General features: G+C 41.7%; 1 protein-coding gene across 3 annotated transcripts in view; it reads left to right on the top strand.

Annotated features, from left to right (window-relative positions):
* The window catches only part of LOC135538150 (carbohydrate sulfotransferase 15-like), a 134,833-nt gene that overhangs the window by 103,427 nt on the left and 16,406 nt on the right, over positions 1–15,000 (top strand). For all 3 annotated transcript variants that reach the window (XM_064964122.1, XM_064964121.1, XM_064964123.1), the window contains 2 exons: positions 7,167–7,313; positions 8,633–8,795. In XM_064964122.1, coding sequence (XP_064820194.1) covers positions 7,167–7,313; positions 8,633–8,795 — 310 coding nt within the window. The remainder of the gene's footprint in view (positions 1–7,166; positions 7,314–8,632; positions 8,796–15,000) is intronic.

Here is a 15,000-nt window from a genome sequence, read left to right as displayed (position 1 = left end):
GTGTTATACTGTATTAAAGCCTCTCATTCTGAGCTCAGCCTCTAAGGAAAACTAACTGTAGTGTTATACTGTATTAAAGCCTCTCATTCTGAGCTCGGCCTCTAATCCTGGGGAAAACTAACTGTAGTGTTATACTGTATTAAAGCCTCTCATTCTGAGCTCGGCCTCTAATCCTGGTGAAAACTAACTGTAGTGTTATACTGTATTAAAGCCTCTCATTCTGAGCTCGGCCTCTAATCCTGGGGAAAACTAACTGTAGTGTTATACTGTATTAAAGCCTCTTATTCTGAGCTCAGCCTCTAATCCTGGTGAAAACTAACTGTAGTGTTATACTGTATTAAAGCCTCTCATTCTGAGCTCGGCCTCTAAGGAAAACTAACTGTAGTGTTATACTGTATTAAAGCCTCTCATTCTGAGCTCGGCCTCTAATCCTGGGGGAAACTAACTGTAGTGTTATACTGTATTAAAGCCTCTCATTCTGAGCTCAGCCTCTAATCCTGGTGAAAACTATCTGTAGTGTTATACTGTATTAAAGCCTCTCATTCTGAGCTCAGCCTCTAATCCTGGTGAAAACTAACTGTAGTGTTATACTGTATTAAAGCCTCTCATTCTGAGCTCAGCCTCTAAGGAAAACTAACTGTAGTGTTATACTGTATTAAAGCCTCTCATTCTGAGCTCGGCCTCTAATCCTGGTGAAAACTAACTGTAGTGTTATACTGTATTAAAGCCTCTCATTCTGAGCTCGGCCTCTAAGGAAAACTAACTGTAGTGTTATACTGTATTAAAGCCTCTCATTCTGACCTCAGCCTCTAATCCTGGTGAAAACTAACTGTAGTGTTATACTGTATTAAAGCCTCTCATTCTGAGCCCAGCCTCTAATCCTGGTGAAAACTAACTGTAGTGTTATACTGTATTAAAGCCTCTCATTCTGAGATCAGCCTCTAAGGAAAACTAACTGTAGTGTTATACTGTATTAAAGCCTCTCATTCTGAGCTCGGCCTCTAATCCTGTTGAAAACTAACTGTAGTGTTATACTGTATTAAAGCCTCTCATTCTGAGCTCGGCCTCTAAGGAAAACTAACTGTAGTGTTATACTGTATTAAAGCCTCTCATTCTGAGCCCAGCCTCTAATCCTGGTGAAAACTAACTGTAGTGTTATACTGTATTAAAGCCTCTCATTCTGAGCTCAGCCTCTAATCCTGGTGAAAACTAACTGTAGTGTTAAACTGTATTAAAGCCTCTCATTCTGAGCTCAGCCTCTAATCCTGTTGAAAACTAACTGTAGTGTTATACTGTATTAAAGCCTCTCATTCTGAGCTCGGCCTCTAAGGAAAACTAACTGTAGTGTTATACTGTATTAAAGCCTCTCATTCTGAGCTCGGCCTCTAATCCTGGTGAAAACTAACTGCAGTGTTATACTGTATTAAAGCCTCTCATTCTGAGCCCAGCCTCTAATCCTGGTGAAAACTAACTGTAGTGTTATACTGTATTAAAGCCTCTCATTCTGAGCTCAGCCTCTAATCCTGGTTGAAAACTAACTGTAGTGTTATACTGTATTAAAGCCTCTCATTCTGAGCTCAGCCTCTAATCCTGGGGAAAACTAACTGTAGTGTTATACTGTATTAAAGCCTCTCATTCTGAGCTCGGCCTCTAATCCTGGTGAAAACTAACTGTAGTGTTATACTGTATTAAAGCCTCTCATTCTGAGCTCAGCCTCTAATCCTGGGGGAAACTAACTGTAGTGTTATACTGTATTAAAGCCTCTCATTCTGAGCTCAGCCTCTAATCCTGGTGAAAACTAACTGTAGTGTTATACTGTATTAAAGCCTCTCATTCTGAGCTCGGCCTCTAATCCTGGTGAAAACTAACTGTAGTGTTATACTGTATTAAAGCCTCTCATTCTGAGCTCAGCCTCTAATCCTGGTGAAAACTAACTGTAGTGTTATACTGTATTAAAGCCTCTCATTCTGAGCTCAGCCTCTAATCCTTGGGGAAACTAACTGTAGTGCTATACTGTATTAAAGCCTCTCATTCTGAGCTCAGCCTCTAATCCTGGTGAAAACTAACTGTAGTGTTATACTGTATTAAAGCCTCTCATTCTGAGCTCAGCCTCTAATCCTGGTGAAAACTAACTGTAGTGTTATACTGTATTAAAGCCTCTCATTCTGAGCTCGGCCTCTAATCCTGGTGAAAACTAACTGTAGTGTTATACTGTATTAAAGCCTCTCATTCTGAGCTCGGCCTCTAATCCTGGTGAAAACTAACTGTAGTGTTATACTGTATTAAAGCCTCTCATTCTGAGCTCAGCCTCTAATCCTGGGGGAAACTAACTGTAGTGTTATACTGTATTAAAGCCTCTCATTCTGAGCTCGGCCTCTAATCCCGGTGAAAACTAACTGTAGTGTTATACTGTATTAAAGCCTCTCATTCTGAGCTCAGCCTCTAATCCTGGTTGAAAACTAACTGTAGTGTTATACTGTATTAAAGCCTCTCATTCTGAGCTCAGCCTCTAAGGAAAACTAACTGTAGTGTTATACTGTATTAAAGCCTCTCATTCTGAGCTCAGACTCTAATCCTGGTGAAAACTAACTGTAGTGTTATACTGTATTAAAGCCTCTCATTCTGAGCTCAGCCTCTAAGGAAAACTAACTGTAGTGTTATACTGTATTAAAGCCTCTCATTCTGAGCTCAGCCTCTAATCCTGGGGGAAACTAACTGTAGTGTTATACTGTATTAAAGCCTCTCATTCTGAGCTCAGCCTCTAATCCTGGTGAAAACTAACTGTAGTGTTATACTGTATTAAAGCCTCTCATTCTGAGCTCAGCCTCTAATCCTGGTGAAAACTAACTGTAGTGTTATACTGTATTAAAGCCTCTCATTCTGAGCTCAGCCTCTAAGGAAAACTAACTGTAGTGTTATACTGTATTAAAGCCTCTCATTCTGAGCTCGGCCTCTAATCCTGGTTGAAAACTAACTGTAGTGTTATACTGTATTAAAGCCTCTCATTCTGAGCTCGGCCTCTAAGGAAAACTAACTGTAGTGTTATACTGTATTAAAGCCTCTCATTCTGAGCTCGGCCTCTAAGGAAAACTAACTGTAGTGTTATACTGTATTAAAGCCTCTCATTCTGAGCTCAGCCTCTAATCCTGGGGAAAACTAACTGTAGTGTTATACTGTATTAAAGCCTCTCATTCTGAGCTCAGCCTCTAATCCTGGTGAAAACTAACTGTAGTGTTATACTGTATTAAAGCCTCTCATTCTGAGCTCAGCCTCTAATCCTGGTGAAAACTAACTGTAGTGTTATACTGTATTAAAGCCTCTCATTCTGAGCACAGCCTCTAATCCTGGTCGAAAACTAACTGTAGTGTTATTAAAGCCTCTCATTCTGAGCTCGGCCTCTAATCCCGGTGAAAACTAACTGTAGTGTTATACTGTATTAAAGCCTCTCATTCTGAGCTCAGCCTCTAATCCTGGTTGAAAACTAACTGTAGTGTTATACTGTATTAAAGCCTCTCATTCTGAGCTCAGCCTCTAATCCTGGGGAAAACTAACTGTAGTGTTATACTGTATTAAAGCCTCTCATTCTGAGCTCAGCCTCTAATCCTGGTGAAAACTAACTGTAGTGTTATACTGTATTAAAGCCTCTCATTCTGAGCTCAGCCTCTAATCCTGGTGAAAACTAACTGTAGTGTTATACTTTATTAAAGCCTCTCATTCTGAGCTCAGCCTCTAAGGAAAACTAACTGTAGTGTTATACTGTATTAAAGCCTCTCATTCTGAGCTCAGCCTCTAATCCTGGGGAAAACTAACTGTAGTGTTATACTGTATTAAAGCCTCTCATTCTGAGCTCAGCCTCTAATCCTGGGGAAAACTAACTGTAGTGTTATACTGTATTAAAGCCTCTCATTCTGAGCTCAGCCTCTAATCCTGGTGAAAACTAACTGTAGTGTTATACTGTATTAAAGCCTCTAATCCTGGGGAAAACTAACTGTAGTGTTATACTGTATTAAAGCCTCTCATTCTGAGCTCAGCCTCTAATCCTGGTGAAACTAACTGTAGTGTTATACTGTATTAAAGCCTCTAATTCTGAGCTCAGCCTCTAATCCTGGTGAAAACTAACTGTAGTGTTATACTGTATTAAAGCCTCTCATTCTGAGCTCAGCCTCTAATCCTGGTGAAACTAACTGTAGTGTTATACTGTATTAAAGCCTCTCATTCTGAGCTCAGCCTCTAATCCTGGTGAAAACTAACTGTAGTGTTATACTGTATTAAAGCCTCTCATTCTGAGCTCGGCCTCTAATCCTGGGTAAAACTAACTGTAGTGTTATACTGTATTAAAGCCTCTCATTCTGAGCTCGGCCTCTAAGGAAAACTAACTGTAGTGTTATACTGTATTAAAGCCTCTCATTCTGAGCTCAGCCTCTAATCCTGGGGGAAACTAACTGTAGTGTTATACTGTATTAAAGCCTCTCATTCTGAGCTCGGCCTCTAATCCTGGTCGAAAACTAACTGTAGTGTTATACTGTATTAAAGCCTCTCATTCTGAGCTCGGCCTCTAATCCTGTTGAAAACTAACTGTAGTGTTATACTGTATTAAAGCCTCTCATTCTGAGCTCGGCCTCTAATCCTGGGGGAAACTAACTGTAGTGTTATACTGTATTAAAGCCTCTCATTCTGAGCTCAGCCTCTAATCCTGGGGGAAACTAACTGTAGTGTTATACTGTATTAAAGCCTCTCATTCTGAGCTCGGCCTCTAAGGAAAACTAACTGTAGTGTTATACTGTATTAAAGCCTCTCATTCTGAGCTCGGCCTCTAATCCTGGGGAAAACTAACTGTAGTGTTATACTGTATTAAAGCCTCTCATTCTGAGCTCAGCCTCTAATCCTGGTGAAAACTAACTGTAGTGTTATACTGTATTAAAGCCTCTCATTCTGAGCTCAGCCTCTAAGGAAAACTAACTGTAGTGTTATACTGTATTAAAGCCTCTCATTCTGAGCTCAGCCTCTAATCCTGGGGGAAACTAACTGTAGTGTTATACTGTATTAAAGCCTCTCATTCTGAGCTCGGCCTCTAAGGAAAACTAACTGTAGTGTTATACTGTATTAAAGCCTCTCATTCTGAGCTCAGCCTCTAATCCTGGGGGAAACTAACTGTAGTGTTATACTGTATTAAAGCCTCTCATTCTGAGCTCGGCCTCTAATCCTGGTCGAAAACTAACTGTAGTGTTATACTGTATTAAAGCCTCTCATTCTGAGCTCGGCCTCTAATCCTGTTGAAAACTAACTGTAGTGTTATACTGTATTAAAGCCTCTCATTCTGAGCTCGGCCTCTAATCCTGGGGGAAACTAACTGTAGTGTTATACTGTATTAAAGCCTCTCATTCTGAGCTCAGCCTCTAATCCTGGGGGAAACTAACTGTAGTGTTATACTGTATTAAAGCCTCTCATTCTGAGCTCAGCCTCTAAGGAAAACTAACTGTAGTGTTATACTGTATTAAAGACTCTCATTCTGAGCTCGGCCTCTAATCCTGGTGAAACTAACTGTAGTGTTATACTGTATTAAAGCCTCTCATTCTGAGCTCAGCCTCTAATCCTGGTGAAACTAACTGTAGTGTTATACTGTATTAAAGCCTCTCATTCTGAGCTCGGCCTCTAAGGAAAACTAACTCTAGTGTTATACTGTATGTATTTCTCCCAAATGTCAAAAGTAGTGCACTACCCAGGGGAAAAGTAGTGCACTAGCTAGGGGAAAAGGATTCCATTTGGAACACAGCCTAGGTGTATAATCATGTCAGTCTTTTGACAACAGTGAAACAGTAATGTCACCTGGCCCTGCGGCGCTCAGGCTACAGTCTGGTACTTCTGTTTCACTGTGACAAGAAACACAACATGTAGCTGTATAGATCAAGCTGACCCTGTGGGTTTACGTGAAGCACAACATGTACCTGTATAGATCAAGCTGACCCTGTGGGTTTATGTGAAGCTCAACGTGTACCTGTATAGATCAAGCTGACCCTGTGGGTTTATGTGAAGCACAACATGTAGCTGTATAGATCAAGCTGACCCTGTGGGTTTACGTGAAGCACAACATGTACCTGTATAGATCAAGCTGACCCTGTGGGTTTACGTGAAGCACAACATGTAGCTGTATAGATCAAGCTGACCCTGTGGGTTTATGTGAAGCACAACATGTACCTGTATAGACCAAGCTGACCCTGTGGGTTTATGTGAAGCTCAACATGTACCTGTATAGATCAAGCTGACCCTGTGGGTTTACGTGAAACACAACATGTAGCTGTATAGATCAAGCTGACCCTGTGGGTTTACGTGAAGCTCAACATGTACCTGTATAGATCAAGCTGACCCTGTGGGTTTATGTGAAGCTCAACATGTACCTGTATAGATCAAGCTGACCCTGTGGGTTTACGAGAAACACAACATGTAGCTGTATAGATCAAGCTGACCCTGTGGGTTTACGTGAAGCACAACATGTAGCTGTATAGATCAAGCTGACCCTGTGGGTTTACGTGAAGCACAACATGTCAGGTAGGTCTTTGACCTGGACTAACACTGTAGACAGGCTGAGTGGATTTAGTATCTATGAAGGACTTGAGAGGAGACATTTCCTAATGTTGCTTTCTCCCTCTTTTTTCTGTTTCTGTTTCTCTCTCTCTGTCATTCTTTGTCTATCGTTCTCTCTCCGTTCCCTCCCTCTCTCCCCTCCTCCCTCTCCCCTCCCCCTCTCTCTCCCTTCCTTCCTTCCTCTCTCTCTCCCTTCCTTCCTCTCTCTCTCCCTTCCTTCCTCGCTCTCTCCCTTCCTTCCTCGCTCTCTCTCTCTCCCTCCCTCTCTCCTCCCTCTCTCCTCCCTCCCCCCTCTCTCCTCCCTTTCTCTCTCCTCCCTCTCCCTCCCTCCCTCTCTCCTCCCTCCCCCTCTCCCTCTCTCCTCCCTCCCTCACCCTCGCTCTCTCCTCCCTCCACCCCTCTCTCCTCCCTCCCTCGCTCTCTCCTCCCTCCATCCCTCTCTCCTCCCTCCCTCTCTCCTCCCTCCCTCTCTCCTCCCTCCCTCTCTCCTCCCTCCCTCCCTCCCTCCCTCCCTCCCTCCATCTCTAATCCCTCCCTTCCTCCCTCTCTCCTCCCTCCCTGTCTCCCTCCCTCCCTCCCTCCAGGTATAATCCGTCTGAGTGAGGGGTTCCATGACCGTTACCCAGTGGAAGACTATTTGGATCTGTTTGACCTGGCAGCCTATCAGATCCAAGACAACCTGATGGGAAACGCCCACTCAGGAGCCCCAGAGCAACACAACATCATCATAGGTAAAACTCCTCTAATATCAACACAACATCATCATAGGAAACACCTTCGGAAGTGGATTAAGCCCCCCCCCCTCTCTGATTCAGAGAGGTTGGGTTAAGGCAGCCCCCACCCCTCTCTGATTCAGAGAGGTTGGGTTAAGGCAGCCCCCACCCCTCACTGATTCAGAGAGGTTGGGTTAAGGCAGCCCCCACCCCTCTCTAATTCAGAGAGGTTGGGTTAAGGCAGCCCCCACCCCTCACTGATTCAGAGAGGTTGGGTTAAGGCAGCCCCCCCACCCCTCACTGATTCAGAGAGGTTGGGTTAAGGCAGCCCCCCACCCCTCTCTGATTCAGAGAGGTTGGGTTAAGGCAGCCCCCCACCCCTCTCTGATTCAGAGAGGTTGGGTTAAGGCAGCCCCCTCTCTGATTCAGAGAGGTTGGGTTAAGGCAGCCCCCCCCACCCCTCACTGATTCAGAGAGGTTGGGTTAAGGCAGCCCCCCCCACCCCTCACTGATTCAGAGAGGTTGGGTTAAGGCAGCCCCACCCCTCTCTGATTCAGAGAGGTTGGGTTAAGGCAGCCCCCCACCCCTCTCTGATTCAGAGAGGTTGGGTTAAGGCAGCCCCCCCCACCCCTCTCTGATTCAGAGAGGTTGGGTTAAATGCAGAAGGTACATTTTTAGGATTTCCCTTTCCTGATGATGCAGCCATTTTGTCAGGGTATCCGTGACAACCCAATACAGTGCTGGATTGTAGTGTCCTGGGATTGTAGTGTCCTGTGATTGTAGTGTCCTGGGATTGTAGTCCGCTTAACCCGGAAGCCAGTCGCACCAATGTGTCATTGGAAACGCAGTCCATCTGAAGACAGCCTGCAGGCGCCCCGGCCCACCACAAGGAGTCGCTAGAGCGCAGTGAACCAAGTAAAACCCCGGTCTAACTTTCCCCTAACCCAGACGGCACTGGGTCAATTGTGTGCCGCCCTATGGGATTCCCGATCACAGCCGGTTGTGACACAGCCTGGGACCGAACCCGGGTCTGTAGTGACGCCTCAAGCGCTGCGATGCAGTACCTTAGACCGCTGTGACAGCCTGGGACCGAACCCGGGTCTGTAGTGACGCCTCAAGCGCTGCGATGCAGTACCTTAGACCGCTGCACCACTCGGGATGCCCAGAACACCAGATTAAAAAAATATATTATTTATATATATATATATATATATATATATATATATATATATATATATATATATATATATATATATATATATATATTCATGTTACTTCCTTTGTCTTGTTTATGCAAATCAATAAACAGTGTGTGTTTGTGTTTGTTTGTGTTCCAGGAGAGGCCAGTGCGTCCACCATGTGGGACAACAATGCCTGGGCGTATTTCTATGACAACTCGACTGAGGCGGAGGCGGAGCCACCCTTCCTCATCCAGGACTTTATCCACACACTTCAGCCTGACGCAAGGTTCATCGTGATGCTCAGAGACCCTGTGGAGAGGTACTGTAACTGCTATTAATTCTACTACTACTACTACTACCACTACTAGTAATACTACTACATGCTCAGAGACCCTGTGGAGAGGTACTGTAACTGCTATTAATACAACTACATCTAGTACTACTACCACTACTATTAATACTACTACATGCTCAGAGACCCTGTGGAGAGGTACTGTAACTGCTATTAATATGACTACATCTAGTACTACTGCCACTACTATTAATACTACTACATGCTCAGAGACCCTGTGGAGAGGTACTGTAACTGCTATTAATACTACTACATCTAGTACTACTGCCACTGCTATTAATACTACTACATCTAGTACTACTGCCACTACTATTAATACTACTACATGCTCAGAGACCCTGTGGAGAGGTACTGTAACTGCTATTAATACAACTACATCTAGTACTACTACCACTACTATTAATACTACTACTACTACTACTACCACTACTAGTAATACATCTACTACTACTACCACTACTAGTAATACTACTACATGCTCAGAGACCCTGTGGAGAGGTACTGTAACTGCTATTAATACTACTACATCTAGTACTACTACCACTACTATTAATACATCTAATACTACTACATGCTCAGAGACCCTGTGGAGAGGTACTGTAACTGCTATTAATACTACTACATCTAGTACTACTACCACTACTAGTAATACTACTACATGCTCAGAGACCCTGTGGAGAGGTACTGTAACTGCTATTAATACTACTACTACTACTACTACCACTACTATTAATACTACTACATGCTCAGAGACCCTGTGGAGAGGTACTGTAACTGCTATTAATACTACTACATCTAGTACTACTACCACTACTATTAATACAAGGTTCATCGTGATGCTCAGAGACCCTGTGGAGAGGTACTGTAACTGCTATTAATACTACTACATCTAGTACTACTACCACTACTATTAATACATCTACTACTACTACCACTACTAGTAATACTACTACATGCTCAGAGACCCTGTGGAGAGGTACTGTAACTGCTATTAATACTACTACATCTAGTACTACTACCACTACTAGTAATACTACTACATGCTCAGAGACCCTGTGGAGAGGTACTGTAACTGCCATTAATACTACTACATCTAGTACTACTGCCACTACTATTAATACTACTACATGCTCAGAGACCCTGTGGAGAGGTACTGTAACTGCTATTAATACTACTACATCTAGTACTACTACCACTACTATTAATACTACTACTACTACTACTACCACTACTAGTAATACTACTACTACCACTACTATTAATACTACTACTACTAATACTACTACTATTAATACTACTACTACTACTACCACTACTATTAATACTACTACATCTAATACTACTACCACTACTATTAATACTACTACTACTACTACTACTACTACTACTACTACTACTACTACTACTACTACTATTAATACGACTACATCTAGTACTACTACCACTACTATTAATACTACTACTACTACTACTACCACTACTATTAATACTACTACTACTACTACTACTGCCACTACTATTAATACTACTACTACTACTACTACTACTACTACTACTACTACTACTACTACTACTACTAGTAATACTACTACCACTACTATTAATACTACTACTACTACTATTAATACTACTACTAGTAATACTACTACCACTACTATTAATACAACTACATCTACTACTACTACCACTTCTATTAATACTACTACATCTAATACTACTACCACTACTATTAATACTACTACTAGTAATACTACTACCACTACTATTAATACTACTACATCTAATACTACTACCACTACTATTAATACTACTACTACTACTACTACCACTACTAGTAATACTACTACTACCACTACTATTAATACGACTACATCTAGTACTACTACCACTACTATTAATACTACTACTACTACTACTACTACCACTACTGTTAATACTACTACTGCTGCTACTGCTACTACTACTACTACTGCTACTACTGGTAATACTACTACCACTACTATTAATACTGCTGCTGCTACTATTAATACTGCTGCTAGTAATACTACTGCCACTGCTATTAATACAACTACATCTACTACTGCTACCACTTCTATTAATACTACTACATCTAATACTGCTACCACTACTATTAATACTACTACTAGTAATACTACTACCACTACTATTAATACTACTGCATCTAATACTACTGCCGCTGCTATTAATACTACTACTACTACTACTACCACTACTAGTAATACTGCTGCTACCGCTGCTATTAATACGTACATCTGGTGCTACTACCACTACTATTAATACTACTACTGCTGCTACTACTACTGCTGCTGCTACTACTACTACTACTACTACTACTACCACTACTATTAATACTACTACATCTAATACTACTACCACTACTATTAATACTACTACTACTACTACTACTACTACTACTACTACTACTACTACTACTACTACTACTATTAATACTACTACATCTAATACTACTACCACTACTATTAATACTACTACATCTAATACTACTACCACTACTATTAATACTACTACTAGTAATACTACTACCACTACTATTAATACTACTACTAGTAATACTACCACCACTACTATTAATACTACTACTAATAATACTGCTGCTATTAATGCTGCTACTGCTACTGCTGCTACTGCTGCTGCTGCTGCTACTACTACCACTACTATTAATACTACTACTACTAATACTACTAATATTAATACTACTACTATTAATACTACTACTAGTAATACTACCACCACTACTATTAATACTACTGCTAATAATACTACTACTATTAATACTACTACTACTACTACTACTACTACTACTACTACTACTACCACTACTCTTAATACTACTACTACTAATACTACTAATATTAATACTACTACTACTACCACCACTACTACTACCACTACTACCACTACTACTACTACTAATACTACTACCACTACTATTAATACTACTACTACTACCACTACTATTAATACTACTACTACTGATACTACTACTACTACTACTACTATACCTACTACTACTGCTATAATACTACTGATACTGCTGCTGCTGCTGCTACTAATACTATTACTGCTGCTGCTACCACTGCTGCTGCTGCTGTTACTGTTAATACTACTACTACTACTACTATGCTACTGCTGCTGCTATACTGCTGCTATACTGCTGCTGCTATACTGCCGCTGCTATATACTGCTACTGCCGATACTACTGATACTGCTGCTGCTATACTACTACTGCGATACTACTGCTGCTGATACTACTGATACTACTGTACTACTGTTGCTATACTACTGCTGCACTACTGATACTACTACTGCTATACTACTACTACGATACTACTACTGATACTACTGATACTGCTGCTGCTATGCTACTACTGCTGACACTACTGATAATACTACTGCTATACTACTACTGATACTACTGGTACTACTATTACTATACTACTACTACTGACTACTGATACTACTACTACTATTGCTACTGATACTACTGATACTACTACTACTGCTACTGCTACTGCTACTGTTACTATTAATACTGCTGCTGTACTGCTGCTGCTGCTGCTGCTGCTGCTACTGCTGCTGCTGATACTACTACTGCTGCTACTATACCTACTGCTGCTGCTATAATACTACTGATACTACTACTGCTGCTGCTGCTGCTGCTATTACTACTACTGCTGCTGCTGCTGCCGCTACTGCTGCTGCTGTTACTATTAATACTGCTGCTGCTGCTGCTGCTATGCTACTGCTGCTGCTATGCTGCTGCTATACTGCTACTGCTATACTACCACTATTAATACTACTGCTACTGATACTACTACTGCTGCTGCTGCTATACCTACTACTACTGCTATAATACTACTGATACTGCTGCTGCTGCTACTACTAATACTATTGCTGCTGCTGCTGCCACTGCTGCTGCTGCTGTTACTGTTAATGCTGCTGCTGCTGCTGCTGTGCTGCTGCTGCTGCTACTACTGCTATACTGCTGCTGCTATACTACTGCTGCTATACTACTGCTGCTGATACTACTGATACTACTACTGCTATACTACTACTACGATACTACTACTGATACTACTGATACTGCTATACTACTGTTGCTATACTGCTACTGACACTACTGATACTGCTGCTGCTATACTGCTGCTGCGATGCTGCTGCTGATACTACTGATACTACTGCTACTATACTACTACTACTGACACTGCTGATAATACTACTACTATACTACTACTGATACTGCTGGTACTGCTGTTACTATACTGCTACTACTGACTACTGATACTACTGCTACTATTGCTACTGATACTACTGATACTACTACTACTGCTACTGCTACTGCTACTATTACTATTAATACTACTGCTATACTACTACTGCTGCTACTGCTACTACTACTGATGCTGCTACTACTGCTACTATACCTACTACTGCTGCTATAATACTACTGATACTGCTGCTGCTGCTGCTACTACTAATACTGTTACTGCTACTACTACTACCACTACTACTACTACTATTACTATTAATACTACTACTACTACTACTACTACTATGCTACTACTACTACTATACTACTACTATACTACTACTACTATACTACCACTGCTATACTACTACTACCGATACTACTGATACTACTACTACTATACTACTACTACGATACTACTACTGATACTACTGATACTACTATACTACTATTGCTATACTACTACTGACACTACTGATACTACTACTACTATACTACTACTACGATACTACTACTGATACTACTGATACTACTACTACTATACTACTACTACTGACACTACTGATAATACTACTACTATACTACTACTGATACTACTGGTACTACTATTACTATACTACTACTACTGACACTACTGATACTACTACTACTATTGCTACTGATACTACTGATACTACTACTACTGCTGCTGCTACTACTACTATACTACTACTGATACTACTGATACTACTACTACTATACTACTACTACTACTACTACTGATACTACTGATACTACTACTACTATACTACTACTACTACTACTGATACTACTGATACTACTACTACTATACTACTACTACTATTACTATTGCTACTGATACTACTGATACTACTACTACTGCTGCTGATACTACTACTATACTACTACTGATACTACTGATACTACTACTACTATACTACTACTGATACTACTGATACTACTACTACTATACTACTACTACTACTACTGCTACTAACCCTTCAGCATAAAGCTTGGTTCATGCTCAGAGACCCTGTAGAGAGGTGGGTCTGTCTGTCTCCATCTCTCCCTGTTTCTCCCTCTCTCTTTCTCTCCATCTCTCCCTGTTTCTCCCTCCCTTTCTCTCCATCTCTCCCTGTTTCTCCCTCTCTTTCTCTCTATCTCTCCCTGTTTCTCCCTCTCTTTCTCTCCATCTCTCCCTGTTTCTCCCTCTTTCTCTCCATCTCTCCCTGTTTCTCCCTCTCTTTCTCTCCATCTCTCCCTGTTTCTCCCTCTCTTTCTCTCCATCTCTCCCTGTTTCTCTCTCTCTTTCTCTCCATCTCTCCCTGTTTCTCCCTCTCTTTCTCTCCATCTCTCCCTGTTTCTCCCTCTCTTTCTCTCCATCTCTCCCTGTTTCTCCCTCTCTTTCTCTCCATCTCTCCCTGTTTCTCCCTCTCTTTCTCTCCATCTCTCCCTGTTTCTCCCTCTCTTTCTCTCCATCTCTCCCTGTTTCTCTCTCTCTTTCTCTCCATCTCTCCCTGTTTCTCCCTCTCTTTCTCTCGATCTCTCCCTGTTTCTCCCTTTCTTTCTCTCCATCTCTCCCTGTTTCTCCCTCTCTTTCTCTCCATCTCTCCCTGTTTCTCCCTCTCTTTCTCTCCATCTCTCCATGTTTCTCTCTCTCTTTCTCTCCATCTCTCACCTGTTTCTCCCTCTCTCTTTCTCTCCATCTCCCTGTTTCTCCCTCTCTTTCTCTCCATCTCTCCCTGTTTCTCCCTCTCTTTCTCTCCATCTCTCCATGTTTCTCTCTCTCTTTCTCTCCATCTCTCACCTGTTTCTCCCTCTCTCTTTCTCTCCATCTCTCCCTGTTTCTCCCTCTCTTTCTCTCCATCTCTCACCTGTTTC

This window comes from Oncorhynchus masou, unplaced genomic scaffold, assembly GCF_036934945.1.
Source record: "Oncorhynchus masou masou isolate Uvic2021 unplaced genomic scaffold, UVic_Omas_1.1 unplaced_scaffold_919, whole genome shotgun sequence".
NCBI classification, from domain to species: Eukaryota; Metazoa; Chordata; class Actinopteri; order Salmoniformes; family Salmonidae; genus Oncorhynchus; species Oncorhynchus masou.
The sequence above is the reverse complement of the archived record's forward strand: the minus strand, read 5'-3'. Positions and strand labels throughout refer to the sequence as shown.